The sequence below is a fragment of the Pseudophryne corroboree genome, chromosome 5 (genome assembly GCF_028390025.1).
Source record: "Pseudophryne corroboree isolate aPseCor3 chromosome 5, aPseCor3.hap2, whole genome shotgun sequence".
Lineage (NCBI taxonomy): Eukaryota > Metazoa > Chordata > Amphibia > Anura > Myobatrachidae > Pseudophryne > Pseudophryne corroboree.
In genome coordinates this window covers 649,511,051-649,534,994 of record NC_086448.1, presented here as the reverse complement: position 1 = coordinate 649,534,994, position 23,944 = coordinate 649,511,051, and the positions used below count along the sequence as shown (strand labels likewise).

The window sequence follows — 23,944 nt, the reverse complement described above, 5'->3', positions numbered from 1 at the left end:
CTGCACTTAATGTTCCTTGAAGCTTGTATGAATACAAGCTATAATTTGTAGTATAACGTTTAGAGATATGACTCAAGGGCCCTACTCATTAGACGATGCGCCGCCGAGGTGCCCGACGGCCGACGAGCGACCCGGCGGCGGGGGGGCAGTGACGGGGGGAGTGAAGTTTCTTCACTCCCCCCGTCACGCGGCTGCATTGAAGTGCAGGCAAATATGGACGAGATCGTCCATATTGGCCTGCATGCACAGCCGACGGGAGACCAGCGATGAACGAGCGCGGGGACGCGCATCGCTCATCGCTGGAGTCTCCACACTGAAAGATATGAACGAGTTCTCGTTCATTTATGAACGAGATCGTTCATATCTTTCAGAAAATCGGCCAGTGTGTAGCGCCTATTACACTCAGAAAAGCCCACGGTTGCAGTTGTGTTTATTGGGGTTATTCAGATGTGGTTGGAGTTGCTTTGTGAATTGCACAGTACCAATTATGCTGGTCAACATGATTTTTTTTCACAAGAAAACTGAATAATGATTCTTGTACAGTTTTAAATTCTGAATTCAAATATGTGATTAGACTGCTTCCTTCAGGCATAGTGTGTTTGTGACAGCTACTTTTCTGTTTTCATATCTTAATGTTCTTTATGGCCTGTTATACCATACTTGCCTACTCTCCTGGATTGACCGGGAGTATCCCAAAAATCGGGTGGCGCTCCCGGTCCCCTGGAGAGAGGTAGGCAAGTCGCCCGGAGCAGTCCTTATCCCCCCCAGCCTTCCGCAACCGTCCGTGAAAGTGGGCAGCTGCGGAAGCCAATGACATTAGTTGTTAGGATATTTTCAATAATGCCATGAAAGTGTTTAAATCATCCAGACAATTTTTGTTGGGTGTGTAGTGAAGTAACCTTCAAATCTCAGAGAATATATATATATATATATATATATATATTTACTGTGTTTCATGTGTTAGGCTTCTCATTGGCTGGAAAAAATGTTCACCTAATATTCCATTTGCTATTCCTATGATTTGGAGGGAACCGAAGTACCTTTCAACTGATTGCTATTTCTGCTAAACTAACATTAGGGGAATTACATGTAAAACAAAATATACAGTTAACTATCCTGACTTGCTATCTGCAATGAGACCTGTCTCACATAGTGCAGAGTTTCCTGTACCAGGGTGTTCAGATTTTGTGGAGTTCCAGTATGCTGGCTGACTATTGCTGGAGCATGAATAGAGCCATCCCAACTGCAAAATATGCCTGAAAATCATCATCTACAACTTTTTAGGTCAGCCAGAAGAACGAGGTCTATATTTATCATTTAGACTTATATAAGTACTAATTTTATAAAACTTGAAATACATGTCACAAAAAAACCTGCCCGATGGGGAAAACAAATCTGAGAACATATTCCTTTTTAGCTCATAAAATACATTTAAATTTAGTTTATTTACTTCTTGTGATAGAAAAAAGTTTATTGTTGTAGACCAGTGTTACCAGTACTTTGCGCATGCTCGGGACCTCGTTCTGCACGTGCGCGAACAGTTCCTGCAATTTAAGAAGGATGTCAGAAGACTTCAGTGATTGACAGTCTGCTGCCATTTGGGAGGCAGGGAGGCAGCGGCGACAGTCTCCGCTTCCCAAAACGGATGTGTGTCACTGCCGTTTAGGGGAAGGGAAAAGGCCAGGGATCGCCACGGTTGCATGGACATTTCTTGGCCTCTGCAAGGAGCGGCTTGTGCGTCCCCAGGGGGGGGTGCTGCAAGCAGTGAGTGTGTGATACGATGCCAGGTCAGATCACTACTGCAGCAGGAGGTGTCTACTTGTGATAGATGCCTCCTACTGCATTACCATACAGCGCTATCACTTCCAAGGAAGCAGCAGTGATAGTGATAGCAACTCTTACCATATCTGAATTGGCCCCATTGTTTGTACTGTATTTTGCAACATTTGCATCTTTTCAGTTACTAATATTGCTGAAATTCAGAGATATAAACCAGGAGGTATATTGCAGTATAGGTCATCTTTATCACATAGCAGAACAGTGCATTACAGTATACTGTAGGTCATCCTTATCACATAGCACCGCACACAGTGCATTACGGAATACAGATGGAGCCCCCCTTATCGTTACTGTTTCTGTGCCGAAACGGAGGATTAGTCACGCCTGATCGATAGCTCAGGTTGTTCAGTTGTTGCACAGACTGGCGTGTTGAGGCATGATGATATACACAGCGTGCAATACACATTATTCACCACTGGGTGGCTAATGCTCTACTAATCCAGTATTGTAGAGCGAATAGCGGCGGATTGATCTACAAGCTCTGGCAAATGGTCAGTAACGACTAATGTTACTGTATACACACAGACCAATGGTCATACAGAGAGTCAATTTAAAAAAAAGAAACCACTAAATCAATCAATAAAATTAGTGTATACATATGCAAGCTAACATGTTAAAGCAATGGTCCATTGACTTTAGGGTTATGTGAGCGTCCAAGTCCCGTAGACTAATCAATAAATAAAATTGTGTATACAGATGCAAAAGAACGCGTTAAAGCAATGGTCCATTGATGTCAGGCATACTGTGTGTGAGTGTCCAAGTCTCGTAGCCAATACAACAAAACCCATGGGAAGGGATCACTGCTTACATTTACACATGAGTTTGTGTCTCTATCACCTGGCGTCGCAGTGAAGTGTCCCGCGCTCCATGCTCAGAGTCCTGGGTTCAATTTCCAAAGTGTGAATGCCTTTGTTTTGGGAGGTTTTCTTCTTGACACTATTATTATTATTATTTTTTAATAACATTCATATATTTAAGAACCTTACATTGAATAGAATTATGCACACAGGAAAAGACCTGTTTCCATAACTAACTGTCGGGGCGTCTGACACGCAAATCCGTAGCACAGTACTGTACTGTTTAATGTACATTCACTCTGGCCCTCTCTAGTCCTTTCCCTGAACCAAAGCGACTGTAGTATCAGCCCTCAGTTACATACTGTGTTGGCAATTTATTGACTGTAAGCTGGCCTCTTTGTCTGAAAAGATCAGTCTCTCAGGGGAGGGGGTGGTGGGGATTAACCAGCAAATTTCAGAGACCATGTCAAATATTCATTCTCTGTCGGGACCACAAAAAAAATAAAAAAAATAAATCAATAAATAAAAATAATATTGAGATACAAACGAACATGTTAAAGCAATGGTCCTTTGACGTTAGGTTTATGTGAGCTATTAAAATAAAATGGGCTTAAAGCTTAATATCTCTGTTCTGTGGGTCCACTAGGCTCAGAAGCGTGTTGGTATGGAAGGGGAGACTATTAGCTACCAGGGGATACCAATCCCAAGTTTCTGTGACCCCCGGCAAGTGTCGGAACCCATGGTGGGTCTGAATTAACGGGCCCATTAGAGTCTATGGGAAAATGGGTCAGATTTGCGCCCTGATATTTTTGGTTCTGGGTGTCCCAGAGACTTGAAACCGGTATCATACGAAAGAGGATACTCTTGGCTTTGGGCACAGACTGGCCACTACTTTGTGACACCGCAAAGGGAAACGGCAAGTAATGTGTCGGGTCCCCTCCAATTGTCTGCCCAGCTTGCACAGGGTGCGGGGTTTCTGGCTAGATAGAAAATACTCCCCTTCCATACCAACAATGATTCTGAGCCGACTGGACCCCAAGTACCGGAGATATTAAGCTTTAAGCCCATGGACCATTGCTTTAACACGTTCGTTTGTGTCTATATACACTAATTTTTATTTATTGGTTTGTCTACGGGACCTCCTTGCCGCAGTGTATTGTAAATAGCGTAATGATACGCTCGTACAGCATTGCCCATACAGTATACAGTAAAGTAGTTCTTACGCTATAGTGTACTGTATTTCAATGGAGACCACACGCATGCGCAATGTTGATTTTAAAAAGCGACATCTGGTGGATGATCGCAGGTATTACACTCACCGGTAATGCCAAATACCATGATAAGCTCTGTGAGCTGCCTTGAACCCTAGCACGATGCGACTCCGTGATCGGTACTAATGCCATAGACAACATAGATGAGCGAGGCTCCATCTGTAGGTCATCCTTATCACAAATCAGAACAGTGGATTACAGTATAGGTCATCCTTATCACATAGCAGAACAGTGCATTACCGTATAGGTCATCCTTATCACATAACAGAACAATGCATTACAGTATATAGGTCATTTTTATCACATAGCAGAACAGTGCATTACAGTATAGGTCATCCTTATCACATAGCAGAACAATGCATTACAGTATATAGGTCATTTTTATCACATAGCAGTACAGTGCATTACAGTATAGGTCATCATTATCACATAGCAGAACAGTGTATTACCGTATAGGTCATCCTTATCACATAACAGGACAATGCATTACAGTATATAGGTCATTTTTATCACATAGCAGAACAGTGCTTTACAATGTAGGTCATCCTTATCACACAACAGTATAGTGTATTAGAGTGTCCAAATGTTTTATAGATGTTCTATATTGCACTCACTTTAAGGTTCAATATACAGAGGTTCGATAGTGAGAGCTCTTTGCATGTTCTGTATAGGAAAGAATCTGGTGGGTTGTGGCCTGAATTGGATTTTGGTAGCTGTGTTATTGGGTGTGTTTGTGAATATGGATGAGTTGTTGTACAGTGATCTGGATAATTATAAATGCAACACACATAAGCTACAAATTACAGGTAGCACGCACAGCTTTATAATGTGTTCTCAAACAGACTCCCACGCAGATGTCAGGAATCCAAGTGGAATAGTTGGTTGCAGCTATAATCAAAACACTCACCCCCACATCTGCATATGCAGTGTATGTCTTGGATGTAGGGGAAAGGACGAGATGTGCACATGGTACAGATCCTCCAACATGACCCCTTCAATTCTGTACAAAATGCTCTGATCCTTCCTGATTATTTTAATTACTTTAGCCTGGGCATCTGCAGTGGAAAGATAAGTGGATAGTTCAGGAGCAGAACACTTTGTACTGGTTTTAAAGGCTCATGTTGGAAGGATAGATTTGGAAGAAGAGCTATGTGGTGGCCAAGGTGATGACATAGACTAGTTGCCAGTGTGCTTACATTACTTCAGAGTCTTGGAAAGCCAATTCTGAGCTTCTGATAGGTTGCAGGTGGAACATAGTTTTACTAATCTCGTACGGTGGGCTACGAGCTGAAATGCCGGCAGCTGTTCACGCCTGAATGGAGCAACAATTGAATTGATCCATCAGGCGCCATCTAGTAGGTGCTGGCGCATAAAACAATTGAATTCCCCCCTTATGGGTTTATTCAGAGATGAACGCATGTGGCTGCATACGCATCCGCCATGAAAACGGTCCCAGCCCACCTCCGTTGACCCCGTCGCCCTGGAAACGCCCGCCGCTGTCAGTCACATTGTGGTCGCATCCATCGGGGATGCGACTGCAATGTGCAGGGCCACACAGCTGCAATGCCGATATCTGCAAACTGCGTTGTGAGCCGCGTTACCAGCAGGATCTGAGTGACCCTCCTAATGTCTCATTTTACATATTTAAATAATCATTTGCATAAATAATACAGCAGCACTTAGAAGATGTAATGGTTGGTGACTGAAGCCCAGAAATGTGTATAAACAATCTATTTAATTCCTAGCTATCAACACTGGCTATATTAAATGTGTTGTTTGATTGTACAGTTGATAATGAATATGTTATTCTCCTATTGCGTGAGTTTTAAGAGAATAAAATATAGACAACAAATGTAATTTCCCAAGTATATTATTAAGCTCATTTGTAATGCAGAGAAACCTGTCTGAACAACAGTTACTACATAAGGAACTTTTTGAAATGGTGCCAAGAATTGAATTTCTCAAGAGTATAATTGCTGCCTTAGTGAGGGGACCTGCTGTGGGCTAGTCTCTACTTGGAGTCACACCCATTACATAATGCACATAAACTGCATTGTCATGCATTCTGCTGGCCAGCATTAATGGAACAGAACTTGAGAGTATTAGGCATTGATTTAATATGGGATTTATGTCTTATTACCGAGTCATACAGGTATGTAGTAGGATTTTCAGTCTGAATAATTTATATTCTCATTCATTTATGTCAGTTATATAGTTAAAATTGAAGTCACCAGAAGACCAGTTGTAAAAAGGACGTCACCAGTCTCAGATTAGTACTATTAAAGGATAGGTTCACTTAAAATGAAGCCTCTAGAAACCATTACTTTAGAACAGGGGTGGGGAACCTTTTTTCTACCGAGGGCCATTTGGATATTTATAAAATCCTTCGGGGGGCCATACAAGTCTGCCCCCGCGCGCGCCAAAAAAATGGGTGTGGCCAGTTAAAATGGGACGTGATACACATATGCCCCCAATAGTGCAGTGCCAGATCCACAATTGCCCCTCACAGTGCCAGGTATACAAATGCCCCTCACAGTGCCAGGTATACAGATGCCCCCACAGTGCCAGGTATACAGATGCCCCCACAGTGCCAGGTATACAAATGCCCCTCACAGTGCCAGGCATACAGATGCCCCCACAGTGCCAGGTATACAAATGCCCCCACAGTTCCAGGTATACAGATGCCCCTCACAGTGCCAGGTATACAGATGCCCCTCACAGTGCCAGGTATACAGATGCCCCCACAGTGCCAGGTATACAAATGCCCCCACAGTGCCAGGTATACAAATGCCCCCACAGTGCCAGGTATACAAATGCCCCCACAGTGCCAGGTATACAAATGCCCCCACAGTGCCAGGTATACAAATGTTCCTCACAGTGCCAGGTATACAGATGCCCCCACAGTGCCAGGTATACAGATGCCCCTCACAGTGCCAGGTATTCAGATGCCCTTCACAGTGCCAGGTATACAGATGCCCTTCACAGTGCCAGGTATACAGATGTCCCCACAGTGCCAGGTATACAGATGTCCCCACAGTGCCAGGTATACAGAAGCCCCCACAGTGCCAGGTATACAGATGCCCCCACAGTGCCAGGTATACAGATGCCCCCCCCCCCCCCCGTTCCGCTTACCGCTCCTTTCGGCGGGGACACGGAGGAGAGTGCGGCTATGTTGGGCGGCGGCGTGTAAGACTTGAAACCAGCCGCCGGTTCGAGAGCCAATCAGAGCTCGCGGACCGGCAGCCGTGGCTCCTGATTGGCTGCCGGTCCGCGAGCTCTGATTGGCTCACGAACCGGCGGCTGGTTTCAAGTCCTACACGCCGACGCCGCCCGACAATAGCCGCGCTCTCCTCCGTGTGGTGACAGCTGAGACACGCTGCCGCCGGACTGTGCGGCGGCGTGTCTCACTGAGAGGAGCGGGTGGGCCGGACCAAACGGCTTCGCGGGCCTTATACGGCCCGCGGGCCGGAGGTTCCCCACCCCTGCTTTAGAAATAAGATGGGATAATACCTTAAACCAGTGGTTCCCAAACTTTTTTTTATCACGGCGCCCTAGAGTATCAGCATTATTTCATGGCACCCCTAGGATAAAAGTTTTTTTATTGATAAATTTGGGAAAAAAATATAAAATTAAGTAAATTGTGCCTACCTGTCATCCTTCTGTTCCGAATGCAGTGGTGTGCAGTGTGCTTCTGATTGTCCACAAAACCAGAGCTAGTAACTGCCAATCTCTTTTACCATGAATTGTTTGATTTGGTCCTGAACCACCAACCCGAGGCACCCCTTAAAGAGCCTCGCAGCACCCAAGGCTGCCTAGGCACCAGTGACGTGCGGTGAGGTAATTGGCTGGGGAGGCAGTAAGATATATAGTAACCCCATCAGCACCTCCGGTGCATCACTGACACCTAAATAATCACGCCAGCCAGTGGCGGAGCTAGCAAGCGGTGGGCCCAGGTGCGACAAAATGTCACCCCTGGAAAGGATCTGGTGAGGGGGACCTGCTCAGGGCCAGAGAAATTGATACCTAGCAACAGTGCCGTAACTAGACATTTCAGCGCTGTGTGCAAGAAACGGCATTGGAGCCCCCCCACCTCCATGTAAAACAGGGGCAGTGCACGCCGCAGGCGCGTGCAAAAAATATAGGGGCGTGGCTTCGTGGGGAAGGGGTGTGGCCACAAAATAATACCAATTCATATAACGGTGCACAGTAGTCTCCATTATTCAAATTGCGCCGCACAGTAGCACCACTACACCAGGTAGAGCCCCTTTTAAACCTTACGGTGGACAGATTCCCCTTTTTATACAGTACGGCAGACAGCGTTCCCTTTTTACACAGTACGGCAGACAGCGTCCCCTTTTTACACATTACGCAGACAGCGTCCCCTTTTTACACATTACGGCAGACAGCGTCCCCTTTTTACACATTACGGCAGACAGCGTCCCCTTTTTACACATTACGGCAGACAGCGTCCCCTTTTTACACATTACGGCAGACAGCGTCCCCTTTTTACACATAACGGCAGACAGCGTCCCCTTTTTACACATAACGGCAGACAGCGAGCCCTTTTTACACATAACGGCAGACAGCGAGCCCTTTTTACACATTACGGCAGACAGCGTCCCCTTTTTACACATAACGGCAGACAGCGTCCCCTTTTTACACATAACGGCAGACAGCGAGCCCTTTTTACACATAACGGCAGACAGCGAGCCCTTTTTACACATAACGGCAGACAGCGTCCCCTTTTTACACATAACGGCAGACAGCGTCCCCTTTTTACACATAACGGCAGACAGCGTCCCCTTTTTACACATAACGGCAGACAGCGTCCCCTTTTTACACATAACGGCAGACAGCGTCCCCTTTTTACACATAACGGCAGACAGCGTGCCCTTTTTACACATAACGGCAGACAGCGTGCCCTTTTTACACATAACGGCAGACAGCGTGCACTTTTTACACATAACGGCAGACAGCGTCCACTTTTTACACATAACGGCAGACAGAATATATAGATTGAATGACTGACCAGCAAGAAGTCCGGCCCGGGCCAGTTGAGGTGAAAGGAATGTCATCACTGAGAGCAGGCATGGCTCTCCCGCCGTAACACACCCCGTACAGGACAGCGACTCAGCGAGGAACGGGAGGGAAGCGCGCACAGCCGCCAGCTCTCCCCTGTGCGAGGATGCACTCCTGGTGAAGTAGCAGCAACCCAACCGCCGGGTCCCGCTGGCTCTGGGGCTGCCGCTGCTGTAGTGACAGCTCTACAGTAGCTGGTCCCGGGAGCCGCCTCCGCTTCACCACGCCGCGTGATTGGACTAGCGGATCCAGCACTGGATCCGCTGTCCAATTACATCTGCCTCGCTGACAGGGGCGGGTTTCCCCTGTCAACGAGGCACTTGCAGAAGTGCCGCTTTTCCGTCTGGTTTCAATGGGCTTTTTCTGCCCAGCACTTTGCCCCGCCCCCCCGCTTTAACCTGTCTCTATTATAAACGGGAGGCACTATCAGTGCCTCCCAAACTACTTTTAATCACGGAAATGGATAGGTTAATATAAAGAAATTACTTATGACACGGAATATGTGTCATAAGTATTTTCTTTATATTATTTTAATCATAATGACAGGGGAGGCACTGCCTCCCCTGACTGCACGTCCCTGCTAGGCACACAGTTTGGAAACCACTGCATTAAACTCTAAACTTTAATTTTTTAATATTTTTAGGTGTGTTGTTACAGTACTTTGTTGTAGCATTTTACAGTATTAAAACATAATACATAATACACGGAAACATAGTGCATATAGCACCGTGTGTATAAGCTTGCGATGCCGATGCACAGCCCTGTGGGGCCGGCATTGAAAGACAATATAGTGGGTGCAGGCAGGGCCGATACTGACTACATGCCTCCAGGCACAATATAGTCCGTATCAGCCACAACACCCCATCTCACCGTGTTTTCTCTAACGTCCTAAGTGGATGCTGGGGACTCCGTAAGGACCATGGGGAATAGCGGCTCCGCAGAAGACTGGGCACATCTAAAGAAAGCTTTAGGACTATCTGGTGTGCACTGGCTCCTCCCCCTATGACCCTCCTCCAAGCCCCAGTTAGATCTCTGTGCCCGAACGAGAAGGGTGCACACTAGGGGCTCTCCTGAGCTTCTTAGTGAAAGTTTTAGATTAGGTTTTTTATTTTCAGTGAGACCTGCTGGCAACAGGCTCACTGCATCGAGGGACTAAGGGGAGAAGAAGCAAACTCACCTGCGTGCAGAGTGGATTGGGCTTCTTAGGCTACTGGACATTAGCTCCAGAGGGACGATCACAGGCCCAGCTTGGATGGGTCCCAGAGCCGCGCCGCCGGCCCCCTTACAGAGCCAGAAGGCAGAAGAGGTCCGGAAAATCGGCGGCAGAAGACGTCCTGTCTTCAACAAGGTAGCGCACAGCACTGCAGCTGTGCGCCATTGCTCTCAGCACACTTCACACTTCGGTCACTGAGGGTGCAGGGCGCTGGGGGGGAGGCGCCCTGAGACGCAATAAAAACACCTTGGATGGCAAAAAAATGCATCACATATAGCTCCTGGGCTATATGGATGCATTTAACCCCTGCCAGAATCCATAAAAAAGCAGGAGAAAAGTCCGCGAAAAAGGGGCGGAGCCTATCTCCTCAGCACACTGGCGCCATTTTCCCTCACAGCTCCGTTGGAGGGAAGCTCCCTGTCTCTCCCCTGCACTACAGAAAGGGTTAAAAAAAAGAGAGGGGGGCACTAATTAGGCGCAGTATTAACTATACAGCAGCTATAAGGGGAAAAACACTTATATAAGGTTATCCCTGTATATATATAGCGCTCTGGTGTGTGCTGGCAAACTCTCCCTCTGTCTCCCCAAAGGGCTAGTGGGGTCCTGTCCTCTATCAGAGCATTCCCTGTGTGTGTGCTGTATATCGGTACTTTTGTGTCGACATGTATGAGGAGAAAAATGATGTGGAGACGGAGCAGATTGCCTGTAATAGTGATGTCACCCCCTAGGGGGTCGACACCTGAGTGGATGAACTGTTGGAAGTAATTACGTGACAGTGTCAGCTCTGTATAAAAGACAGTGGTTGACATGAGACAGCCGGCTACTCAGCTTGTGCCTGTCCAGACGTCTCATAGGCCGTCAGGGGCTCTAAAGCGCCCGTTACCTCAGATGGCAGATATAGACGCCGACACGGATACTGACTCCAGTGTCGACGGTGAAGAGACGAATGTGACTTCCAGTAGGGCCACACGTTACATGATTGAGGCAATGAAAAATGTTTTACACATTTCTGATAATACGAGTACCACCAAAAAAGGGGTATTATGTTCGGTGAGGAAAAACTACCTGTAGTTTTCCTGAATCTGAGAAATTAAATGAGGTGTGTGATGATGCGTGGGTTTCCCCCGATAACAACGGATAATTTCTAAAATGTTATTGGCATTATATCCTTTCCCGCCAGAGGTTAGGGTGCGTTGGGAAACACCCCCTAGGGTGGATAAAGCGCTCACACGCTTGTAAGGGCTCTACCTTCGCCTGAGATGGCCGCCCTTAAGGATCCTGCTGATAGAAAGCAGGAGGGTATCCTAAAAGGTATTTACACACATACTGGTGTTATACTGCGACCAGCAATCGCCTCAGCCTGGATGTGCAGTGCTGGGTTGGCGTGGTCGGATTCCCTGACTGAAAATATTGATACCCTAGATAGGGACAGTATATTTTTGCCTATAGAGCATTTAAAAGATGCATTTTTATATATGCGTGATGCACAGCGGAATATTTGCCGACTGGCATCAAGTCTAAGCGCGTTGTCCATTTCTACCAGTAGAGGGTTATGGACACGTCAGTGGTCAGGTGATGCGTATTCCAAACGGCATTTGGAAGTATTGCTTTATTAAGGGAGGAGTTATTTGGGGTCGGTCTTTCAGACCTCGTGGCCACGGCAACAGCTGGGAATTCCACGTTTGTACCCCAGGTCGCCTCTCAACATGAGAAGACGCCGTATTATCAGGCGCAGTCTTTTCGTGGACAAGCGGGCAAAAGGTTCCTCATTTCTGCCCCGTGACAGAGGGAGAGGAAAAAGGCTGCAGAAATCAGCCAGTTCCCAGGAACAGAAACCCTCTCCCGCCTCTGCCAAGCCCTCAGTATACGCTGGGGCTTTACAAGCAGAATCAGGCACGGTGGGGGGCCCGTCTCAATGAATTTCAGCGCGCAGTGGGCTCACTCGCAAGTAGACCCCTGGATCCTTCAGGTGATATCTCAGGGGTACAAATTAGAATTCGAGACGTCTCCCCCTCGCCGTTTCCTAAAGTCGGCTTTACCGATGTCTCCTTCTGACAGGGAGACAGTTTTGGAAGCCATTCACAAGCTGTATTCCCAGCAGGTGATAATCAAGATACCCCTCCTGCAACAGGGAACGGGGTATTATTCCACACTGTTGTGGTACCGAAGCCGGACGGCTCGGTGAGACCGATTCTAAATCTAAAATCTTTGAACACTTACGTACAGAGGTTCAAATTCAAGATTGAGTCACTCAGAGCAGTGATTGCGAACCTGGAAGAAGGGGACTACATGATGTCTCGGGACATCAAGGATGCTTACCTTCATGTCAAAATTTACCCTTCTCACCAAGGGTACCTCAGGTTTATGGTACAGAACTGTCACTATCAGTTCAGACGCTGCCGTATGGATGGTACACGGCACCCCGGGTCTTTACCAAGGTAATGGCCGAAATGATGATATTCCTTCGAAGGAAGTGAATTTTAGTTATCCCTTCCTTGGACAATTCCCTGATAAGGGTAAGATCCAGGGAACAGTTGGAGGTCGGTGTAGCACTATCTCAGGTAGTGTTGCGGCAGCACGATTGGATTCTCAATATTCCAAAATCGCACCTGGTTCCGACGACGTGTCTTCTGTTCCTAGGGATGATCCTGGACACAGTCCAGAAAAAGGTGTTTCTCCCGGAGGAGAAAGCCAGGGAGTTATCCGAGCTAGTCAGGAACCTCCTAAAACCGAGCCAAGTCTCAGTGCATCAATGCACAAGGGTTCTGGGTAAAATGGTGGCTTCCTACGAAGCAATCCCATTCGGCAGATTCCACGCAAGAACTTTCCAGTGGGACCTGCTGGACAAATGGTCCGGATCGCATCTTCAGATGCATCAGCGGATAACCCTGTCACCAAGGACAAGGGTGTCCCTCCTGTGGTGGTTGCAGAGTGCTCATCTTCTAGAGGGCCGCAGATTAGGCATTCAGGACTGGGTCCTGGTGACCACTGATGCCAGCCTGCGAGGCTGGGGAGCAGTCACACAGGGAAGGAATATCCAGGGCTTATGGTCAAGCCTGGAGACATCACTTCACATAAATATCCTGAAGCTAAGGGACATTTACAATGCTCTAAGCTTAGCAAGACCTCGGCTTCAAGGTCAGCCGGTGTTGATCCAGTCGGACAACATCACGGCAGTCACCCACGTAAACAGACAGGGTGGCACAAGAAGCAGGAGGGCAATGGCAGAAGCTGCAAGGATTCTTCGCTGGGCGGAAAATCATGTGATAGCACTGTCAGCAGTATTCATTCCGGGAGTGGACAACTGGGAAGCAGACTTCCTCAGCACGACCTCCACCCGGGAGAGTGGGGACTTCACCCAGAAGTCTTCCACATGATTAAAAACTCGACAGGTATTGCGCCAGGTCCAGGGACTCTCAGGCAATAAGCTGTAGACGCTCTGGTAACACCGTGGGTGTACCAGTCAGGGTATGTGTTCCCTCCTCTGCCTCTCATACCCAAGGTACTGAGATTGATAAGATGGAGAGGAGTAAGCACTATATTCGTGGTTCCGGATTGGCCAAGAAGGACTTGGTAACCGGAACTTCAAGAGATGCTCACGGAGGATCCGTGGCCTCTACCTCTAAGAAGGGACCTGCTCCAGCAAGGACCCTGTCTGTTCCAAGACTTACCGCGGCTGCGTTTGACGGCATGGCGGTTGAACGCCGGATCCTGAAGGAAAAAAGGCATTCCGGATGAAGTCATCCCTATCCTGATCAAAGCCAGGAAGGATGTAACCGCAAAAACATTATCACCGCAATTGGCGAAAATATGTTGCGTGGTGCGAGGCCAGTAAGGCCCGACGGAGGAAATTCAACTGGGTCGATTCCTACATTTCCTGCAAACAGGAGTGTCTATGGGCCTGAAATTGGGGTCCATTAAGGTTCAAATTTCGGCCCTGTCAATTTTCTTCCAAAAAGAACTAGCTTCAGTCCCTGAAGTTCAGACATTGTAAAAGGGGTACTGCATATACAGCCTGCTTTTGTGCCTCCAGTGGCACTTTGGGATCTCAATGTAGTTTTGGGTTCCAAAAGTCACATTGGTTTGAACCACTTAAATCTGTGGAGTTAAAATATCTCACATGGAAAGTGGTCATGCTGTTGGCCCTGGCCTGGGCCAGGCGCGTGTCAGAATTGGCGGCTTTATCCTGAAAAAGCCCTTATCTGATTTTCCATTCGGACAGGGCGGAATTGAGGACTCGTCCTCAGTTTCTCCCCAAGGTGGTTTCAGCGTCTCACCTGAACCAACCTATTGGTGGTGCCTGCGGCTACTAGGGACTTGGAGGCCTCCAAGTTGCTAGACGTTGTCAGTGCCCTGAAAATATATGTTTCCAGGACGGCTGGAGTCAGGAAATCTGACTCGCTGTTTATCCTGTGTGCACCCAACAAGCTGGGTGCTCCTGCTTCTAAGCAGACTATTGCTCGTTGGATTTGTAGTACAATTCAGCTTGCACATTCTGTGGCAGGCCTGCCACAGCCAAAAATCTGTAAATGCCCACTCCACAAGGAAGGTGGGCTCATCTTGGGCGGCTGCCCGAGGGGTCTCGGCTTTACAACTTTGCCGAGCAGCTACTTGGTCAGGAGCAAATACGTTTGTAAAATTCTACAAAATTGATATCCTGGCTGAGGAGGACCTTGAGTTCTCTCATTTGGTGCTGCAGAGTCATCCGCACTCTCCCGCCCGTTTGGGAGCTTTGGTATAATCCCCATGGTCCTTACGGAGTCCCCAGCATCCACTTAGGACGTTAGAGAAAATAAGAATTTACTTACCGATAATTCTATTTCTCATAGTCCGTAGTGGATGCTGGGCGCCCATCCCAAGTGCGGATTGTCTGCAATACTTGTACATAGTTATTGTTACAAAAATCGGGTTATTATTGTTGTGAGCCATCTTTCAGAGGCTCCTCTGTTATCATGCTGTTAACTGGGTTCAGATCACAGGTTATACGGTGTGATTGGTGTGGCTGGTATGAGTCTTACCCGGGATTCAAAATCCTTCCTTATTGTGTACGCTCGTCCGGGCACAGTATCCTAACTGGGGCTTGGAGGAGGGTCATAGGGGGAGGAGCCAGTGCACACCAGATAGTCCTAAAGCTTTCTTTAGATGTGCCCAGTCTCCTGCGGAGCCGCTATTCCCCATGGTCCTTACGGAGTCCCCAGCATCCACTACGGACTATGAGAAATAGAATTATCGGTAAGTAAATTCTTATTTTATGCACCTTCACTTTAGATTTAAGAAAAACACAGTCTTGTATTTGTGCAATGTGCACATGTTGTATGTGGCCTTTATTACAAATTTAGATGTACTGTGTATATTGTGTACTACTTTGAAAACAATAAACATATATTGCAACAGTCTAACATTATACATATGAGTAGTATTATAGTACAATAAGATTCCCACAATTTGTATTCCTGTAAACCTTGATCCAATAAACTATCTGAACGATTATCCCACCAGTGTGCTATTTGTAGCTCAGTGTGTGCTTTCTCCTAATCAGGAGGTTCTAAGTTGGGGATATAAATTTTTAAGCAGGGCACAAAATCCCGACCAGCGGAGCTGATCGTTAGAAACTGTCCATCAATTAACGCTCCTATGTACACACTGTACAGATTTACCGTAGACTGATCTGTCCCATCAGTGTATAGTCTGTACCCAGCTTTAGATATTTTAAAGTAAAATATGGATGACATTTTGGTGTGAATGTCCTTATCTGTGCAAACCTATCCATTCCTATTTTCTATACAATATTTTATCACTCTTTCACTTCTAGAAATTGAACAAAAAAAAAACTACAGTTTTTATAACAGCCCAAAATATTTTATCAGCTAGGTGAGTTTTGTGTTGTAAAATAGAGGAATTGGTGGTAAATCAGTGAAATGGTACCACCATTTGCAGGGCTCATGTGAGTGTCCTAGCTGCCTTCCACATCCCTCTCAATTTATGCGTTACACCCACCCGAGAGTACCACCCATTCTTACAGATGTTTCCTCATACATCTTGCCTCAATACGCCATGCTGCAGGAGATGCCTGGCGTGAGTCAGCCGGCAGCTCTGCTAACCTCAGGCGTCTTTTTGTGGCGGAAATGCGTCTTATTCGCTTCACTATGCCTACAGTATATTGTTTGTTACTGCAGCTATATTTACGTACGGAACGCTACGAGACAGTGATTTCCAGGAAAACACTGTAACATAGCATTTAGTATGCAGATACAGCCATGGTTGCGCACAGAATATAGGCATGCGGCATATCATTTTAATCAGCATAAGCTGCCGGTGCGTCCTATTTGCATAGCAACGTGACTTAGATGCATTTAAATGCCATGGGTCACTAGAAGGGCTGTTTAATGTGACTGCAGCAAGGATATAGAAAGACACATCTGTACCTAGTATGGAGAGTGTGTCACACCACTAGTCCATTACAAACATGGGGGAGCCGAAGTTGGCAGATATTGTAAAAATAGATTTTATATAAGGAAGGAGAGAGTGGGAAATGAATACTCTTGGTCTGGAGATGTCCTCATAAAGAAACACACAACATGTGTTTTCATATGTATAGATTTCCATAATGGCTTATGCACCATAAACGTTCTGTCATCCCATGTAGTAAAAAGCAAACAAGTAAAAGAATAAATACAAATCTATCATGATTCAAGGCTGTTTTCTCCTATTTAGGTAAAAGAAGAATGCCGACTTCTGAATGCCCCACCTGTGCCTCCGCGAAGTTCCAAACCATCATCCCCCACCCCATCTGTTCCACCGGCAACAGGAAAACTAGCACAGCAGCAGACACGCTCTCCCAGCCCTACGCTCTCCTACTACTCCTCAGGGCTGCACAGCATGTAAGTACTGCTAGTCTCTGTAAACAGTATCTTTTTTTCAGAGTTCAGTGGAACTGCTGAGATCTGCATTATAATGTAAAAGTCAGCCAAAAAACAGGCTGTAGGTGAATTCAAGTCGTCCTTTGAAGCCATTAGGTTTGCATTAAATGTAACATTAGTAAAGTAACATAATAGGGACTGAGAGATTCATTTGCCCACTGGTAAATCTTTAAATGACATTATTAGGTCACAAGAATGGGAAAAAGATCCATAGCTTGTAGACGATAACTTTTCATTGTATAAGGATTCATATCTAATTATGACTCACCAGTATATACAAGCTGCTTATCTGACATGAACTATGTATCTAGCTGTGGTTTTACTATACTTTTTTGTACGCCAGAGCAGCACAGCTCTAGGACTCAGGCCATATTATTGTATAATCCGATCAGTCACTTATCAGTCAGATAAAGTACTTTAGTATATTGGGCCTGATTCAGATGTGGGCGGAGTGCCGTCCTCCACTGCAAAGTACCGATGTCTGGTACTTTGTGCATGCACAGGACCAATCCTGCATGTGCGCGAACGGGTCCTGCGACAAAAGACGCAGGGACAGCATGATACTGTCAGTGATTGGCAGTCTGATGTCATTTGGGGGCATGGAGGGGGCGGTGATGGGTTTTGTTTGTGAAAATGGAGGCGTGTCGCAGCTGTTTAGAGGGAGGGAACAGGCCAGGGATCTTTGTCGTTGCACAGAGGTTTCCTGTCCTCTGCGTAGGGTGGCTCATGCATCACCATGGGTGCCGCAAACCGCCAGATGGTGCAGCGTAAGATCTAATACTGCAGTTCAGATCAGTAATGCAGAAGGAGGTGTGATGGGTTGGGGTTGTTTCACCGGCGGGCAGGATCCTGGCCGCAGAATGCCGGCTGGGGGCAAATGCAACGAAGCCCCTTGCTGGCTCGGTGGCGAGCTACGCTCGCCGCAGGTTCTATTCCCAATCTATGGGTGTCGTGGACACCCACAAGTGGTAATAGTCCCCGTTAGTCGGCATGTTCAGGGGGCGGGATAGAGGTGTTGGTTTTGTGACCGGCGGTCTCCATCCGGTGTGACACCACCTGCTTCATTTCCATATGAGCGCTACCTCTGCAACTTCTATGTAAGCAGCAGCAATAACACCTCCAACCACATCTGAATCAGGCCCATTGATTGCAGCACCTACGACTGATTTGCATATCAAAGCCTGATTGTTACTCGTCCTCAAGAACTTGTGAGGATTTTCATGCTCAAAGCAGGTTTGGTCAGTTAAAATACGTATATTTCTTATCCTCAGTTGAAGTGGGTTTTCATGGACACAATTACGTGTGTAAATAAAAGACTAGCTTTTATTCCTTATTGAGTATGACTATAAATGTTATATTCTTTACCAATTAACGTGGAGTTGTGGTTCTACCAGTACGGTATAAATAGATCTACATATTCTTTTGATAACCCGGTAGTGGAGCAAGATTATAAAGTGTACTCTGGGAAAATGCCTCTGTCTAGCAGAACTTATTGCCGTACACTGGAGTTCTGGGCTAGTGCATCCCTGCACAAAACCTTTATCCTGTGACTACTGTATATGGGAAGAGCAGATTTTTTTAGCAAGGCCAAAGGTTAAGATGTGTGAAATGTCTATGGAATGGTGCCATTCTAAATTAAAGATGGTCAAAGATTGTTATTTTATGTGGATTTCAAATTAAAAATTAGACTAAATGGTTACAGAGAAAGTTACTTGCGTGATTTTCTCTATTATTATTATTATTATTATTATTATTATTATTATTATTCTCACACAAGCACCCTCACAGCATGTGTGCTAAATACTTTCACCTATTTATTTAGTGGTTCTGTATATGGTAAGAAGTGTGGTTTTCTTCTTTCAAGTTTGTCTTATTTTAAAGCTGAATGGGTTAAGCACACTAGAGGTTCTTCCAAAGCCCAGTACATGACATACAGTATTTACTTAGACAAACACACATTATTGGGAGTTTGTAATGCTGCATTATTAATCATTTCATCTTCGCACAAATTAAATATACGGTGGCCACTAATACATTATCATATAGACAAACGAGTGTGGTCAGCAATTGGTAATGGAATGTTGTTCTTGATCCAGCTACTGAGCTGCAGACGATCAGCAATTATTCTGTACTTTAGTTACTGTTAATACATTAGCCTATTGTTTCATGGTCCTTTATTAATGTCCATGTTTTTGAAATATTACAACTATGGTGTTTTCCAGAGAGGACTATTGCCTCAAAAAGGATTTTCATGTCGTATTGCTTCAGCTGCTGGGAGATTGAAACATTTTTGCACGAATTTAAGTCAGAAGAGATATTACGAAGACTTCTCTGTATTTAACTTGGGAAAAAGGCCATGTTATTTGTACTTAAAATTATTACTTCATTGTAAATGGAAATCAAGGTAGCAAAGGGCCACTAAAACTAAAATAGTTACTCTATGATGTGCACAAATGTATGTGCTTATATTGCTTTGAGATGTGCACCTACCTCTGCACTCTGGTTGGTGGATTACCTTTGCCACCCACCAATCAATGTGCTTCTGCAACCACACACTGCATAGCTATGGCTGAGAAGCAAGCAGAGGGTGCGGCCTGGCCTCTGATACCCAATCAGAGTGGACAGACAGGATCCTATGTCTGCTTCTCAGCCACCAGACATCCCCAGGCACATCAATGTACTTTGCAGCTATCTTGCCCTCCCCAACCTCCTCCCTGGATCCAACACTAGACCATACACATGTTTATCGTCCGTTTGTGAAGTTTTCACACAGACACATACATTTGTGAATTCTGAAGACCCCTATTACAGTACATAAGGTAACTTGTATTTAGTGATTCTTTAAGTAAATACTTCTAGTACATATTTCAGTAAAATAAATCTCAGTATTAAGGGCTGATCGAAACATATACATGCTTATACATGTGTACTTATTCAGTTTCATTTCAATTTACTTTTTTCTAGAGGTGTCACAGAGAATGAAGTTGCCAAATCTTCAGACAGTACCCAGGTTTCGTGTTATCCCTGTAACTGGATCAAAAATGAGTCAAGTGATGTTGAGAGCAAGTTGTCCTGTGGTACAGCGCCACCAGAAATCCTACCGTTGCGGCTCTCCTGGCCAAACCGGTACTGTGGTGGTGCTGAAGGTATGAACACGAACGACTTGCTTGTGGACCAGTGCCGAAGTTATTACAGCTACCCTCGGCAAAAGACACCAGCCACACCAAAGAGAAATTTTCCAGCCCCGTTTGATTTAAGCGGAAGTGATTCTTTGACCGGGTGGACACAAGAAACACTAAATGAATTTGCCAGCGTCACTGAAGGTTGCCCGAAGTCTGCAAGTTACTCATTGGAAAGCTCTGCTGAGAAAATCGTACCTGACAGCAGCACTAAGCAAAGTATGTCATGTCCTGCATTACCCCCACGGGCACCCAAGTCCAGCGAGGTAGTAACGGTGCTAGAACCACTCCCTCTGTCTATGAAAATAGACGGTGCAGAAGAAGAGCCACTGACTTGTTCTCCAGATATCACAGATGAACATTATTTGTCCAGAAAGGGCATGCAGGATATTTTCTCAATTTCATACCCATTTTCCTCCCCCCTACACATGCAGCTAGCACCAAGGTCATGTGGGGACGGCTCCCCATGGCAGCCCCCATCTGATCTTTCAGGATTATCCATGGAGGAGGTATCAAAATCTCTGCGATTCATTGGCTTATCAGAAGATGTTGTGTCTTTCTTTGTCTCGGAAAAGATTGATGGGAATTTACTTGTCCAGCTCACGGAAGAGATTCTTTCAGAGGACTTCAAGTTAAGCAAACTGCAGGTTAAAAAGATATTGCAATTTATTAATGGTTGGAGGCCTAAAATGTAGAGATGAAAGTGTTACAAAAGGGACTGTACAGACTGCGGACGAGCTCGGCAGAAGTGCCCATATTAGTACAATCTGAAATTGTTATTTTGCACTAAGAGAATAATCTTGGCTGTATATAGTCCTTCAAAAGAAGAAATTCTTACTATGCAGTGAAAGGTACGAGTTGTAGTTGTATCACTTAGTACTGTATGTCAATGCAAATACGTATGAGAACACTCACAGTGTGCCTTGTGCATCACTGACCACTGAGCAGCTGCTACATATTATTTTGAAATATTAAAGGGAATTTTAGTTTATAAGCTTCATGTCTAAAGATGTAATATATTTATTAGCCAAAGCCTGAAGATAATGTAGTTATCTCCTATTTGAATAAAGTTAATGAAACATATTGACACAGTGCATTTACCCTCCTAAGAACCTATGAAAGAGCACTTAATTTGTTCCCCACACACATATATGGAAATATATTTCCAGTCCACGGGATTATAAAATAACATCCCAAAAGAGTCCAATTTCAATCATTAAAAAGCTAGCAAAAGCCTTGTACATTGAAGATCATGTTTCAGTCTTTCCAGAATTTGTGTACATGATGTACTATGTGGGGATATGTATCCTGTATGGAGGGAAGTGCTTGGTCAATAAAACATATGGAATATTGCATTTTAACTCCACAGTGCATACAGATGTAACAGATCTTCCACTGTTTAGAAATGAAATATTTTTGAGAGCTGTACGGCTGGCTTTTGCCATTAATATTTTAGATGTGTCCATTGAATTGAAGGAGATCAACGTAACCATGAGATGTGGTGTTAGTGTGTATGCAATTAGCTTGCCTAATGGCCTGCTACATAGATCCTAGGCTCTTGTTACTGACCAATGTTAGTAGATATCTAACCCATCTCCGCCTCCTACAGTTGACTGCAGAGATTATTCATGTGTGCGAATATTTCCAGTCTAGGGCGTTACACTTATTTTGCCTTAGATTGGTCCCAATGAAGGATGGCTGTATTTGATATAGACTCTTTTCTTTCCAACCTGTACAATTTCCGAAGGATTAGCCCTAAATGATAAAGCAACGCTTCTTTTTAAATCCTGTTTTTCCTGGATAAAATGTAATATGTAACGCCCGGAACAAAACCACTGCTTGAGATGTAGGTACCTCAACTGATGGTAAAGCTATAGACATTCATAGACCGTGTATGTTTTGTGTATATAATGTATAATATATAAACTTATTTTCACTCAGCATGTGTCTCATACTGTATTTTCTTGAAACCAGACTCTTCTTAGCTGAAAAGGATAAATCAGCACAGTACAGCATATGGTTGGATTTGTTTCAAAGCTTGGAGAGAGATAAAGTACCATACAATTAGCCCCTAACAGTGTGTGGCTCTGTTTACTGCATATTGGGGGTCATACCGAGTTGATCGCTCGCTAGCAGTTTTTAGCAGCCGTGCAAATGCATTGTCGCCGCCCACGGGTGAGTGTGAACGCCTGTGCAGCAGAGCGCCTGCAAACACATTTTGTGCAAAACAAGACCAGCCCTGTAGTTACTTATCCTGTGCGATGATTGCTGCGACGAGTGACAAGGTAATGACGTCAGATACCCGCCTAGCAAACGTCCGGCCACACCTGCGTTTTTCCAAATACTCCCAGAAAACGGTCAGTTGCCACCCACAAACGCCTTCTTCTTGTCAATCTCCTTGCGTTCGTCTTTGCGATTGGAATAGTCGCTAGAACCAGTGCAAACCAAAAAGACTTTGTACCCGTACGACTCGCATGCGTATTGCGGTGCATACACATGCGCAGATTAGCTGTTTTTTTCACTGATCGCTACGCAGCGAACAACGGCAACTAGCGATCAACTCGGAATGACCCCCAATATACACTAATATGGGAGTTTACATCTTAATCGATCAGTGGACAAACGACTATGGAGTTGATGTATCAAGCAGAGTGAAGTGCCCATAGAAGTCAGTCAGTTACTACCTATCATTTTAGAAAAATGGAAATGTGTAGAGGGTAGGCAGAGCCGTAACTAGACTTCTTGGTGCCCTGTGCCAGGAAGAGAATTTCACAAAGTACAAGTTAAGCTTTAAATAGTAAGAATTCTCTAGATTAAAATTATCTACCTTTCTATGCAAGAGCACATAGCTCAATGAATAGAGTGTCTGACTGCAATGCCACAGACAATGGGTTCAAATCCCAGGTAAGTCAGCACCTTGAAATGTAATAAATCTCAAGTTGAATTCATGAATGTTGTGTAGGTATTAGCGACAGAAGGGCTCAAGGTAGGAGACAGGGCCGATCAGGAGATGTTGGGCTTCAATAGCTGCAAGTGAAAGTAATTAACAGATAATTGACCATGGCCGCTAACAGCACCTCCTACCCTGCATCGCTATCTGCGGTGCCCCCTTCGCACACACCGAGTTACGGTCCTTTGGCATACCTGGCAACATCTTGGTGCTGGAAAGCTGTGTGCCTGACCAGGAAAGGGGGCGTAGCATCTGGAGGGGCATGGTCTTGTATAAATGGGCCTTAGCTTTGCTTCACATTCTCCCATTTTTGCCATTATTCCGTGCTATGTTTAGAGTCGAGATGTGCGGCGGGCACTTTTCGTGTTTTGGTTCTAATTCCACTTTCGTGTTTTGGTTTTGGCTTGGTTTTGCCAAAACCACCCTTTCGTGTTTTGGTTTTGGATCTGGATGATTTTTGAAAAAAACATAAAAACAGCTAAAATCACAGAATTTGGGGGTAATTTTGCTCCTACAGTATTATTAACCTCAATAACATTCATTTCCACTAATTTCCAGACTATTCTGAACACATCACACCTCACAATATTGTTTTTAGGCCAAAAGGTTGCAGGAGGTTGCTGGATGACTAAGCTAAGCGACACAAGTGTGCGGCACAAACACTAGGAGTGGCACTGCAGTTGCAGACAAGATGGC

The 23,944-nt window shown here is 45.4% G+C and overlaps 1 protein-coding gene across 4 annotated transcripts in view; it reads left to right on the top strand.

Moving 5' to 3' along the window:
- GAREM1 (GRB2 associated regulator of MAPK1 subtype 1) overlaps positions 1-22,239 on the top strand; it is a 269,247-nt gene extending 247,008 nt beyond the window's left edge. For all 4 annotated transcript variants that reach the window (XM_063923663.1, XM_063923662.1, XM_063923665.1 and 1 more), the window contains 2 exons: positions 16,914-17,080; positions 20,084-22,239. In XM_063923663.1, coding sequence (XP_063779733.1) covers positions 16,914-17,080; positions 20,084-20,993 — 1,077 coding nt within the window. In that variant the 3' untranslated portion in view covers positions 20,994-22,239. The remainder of the gene's footprint in view (positions 1-16,913; positions 17,081-20,083) is intronic.
- The last annotated feature ends 1,705 nt before the right edge of the window (positions 22,240-23,944 follow it).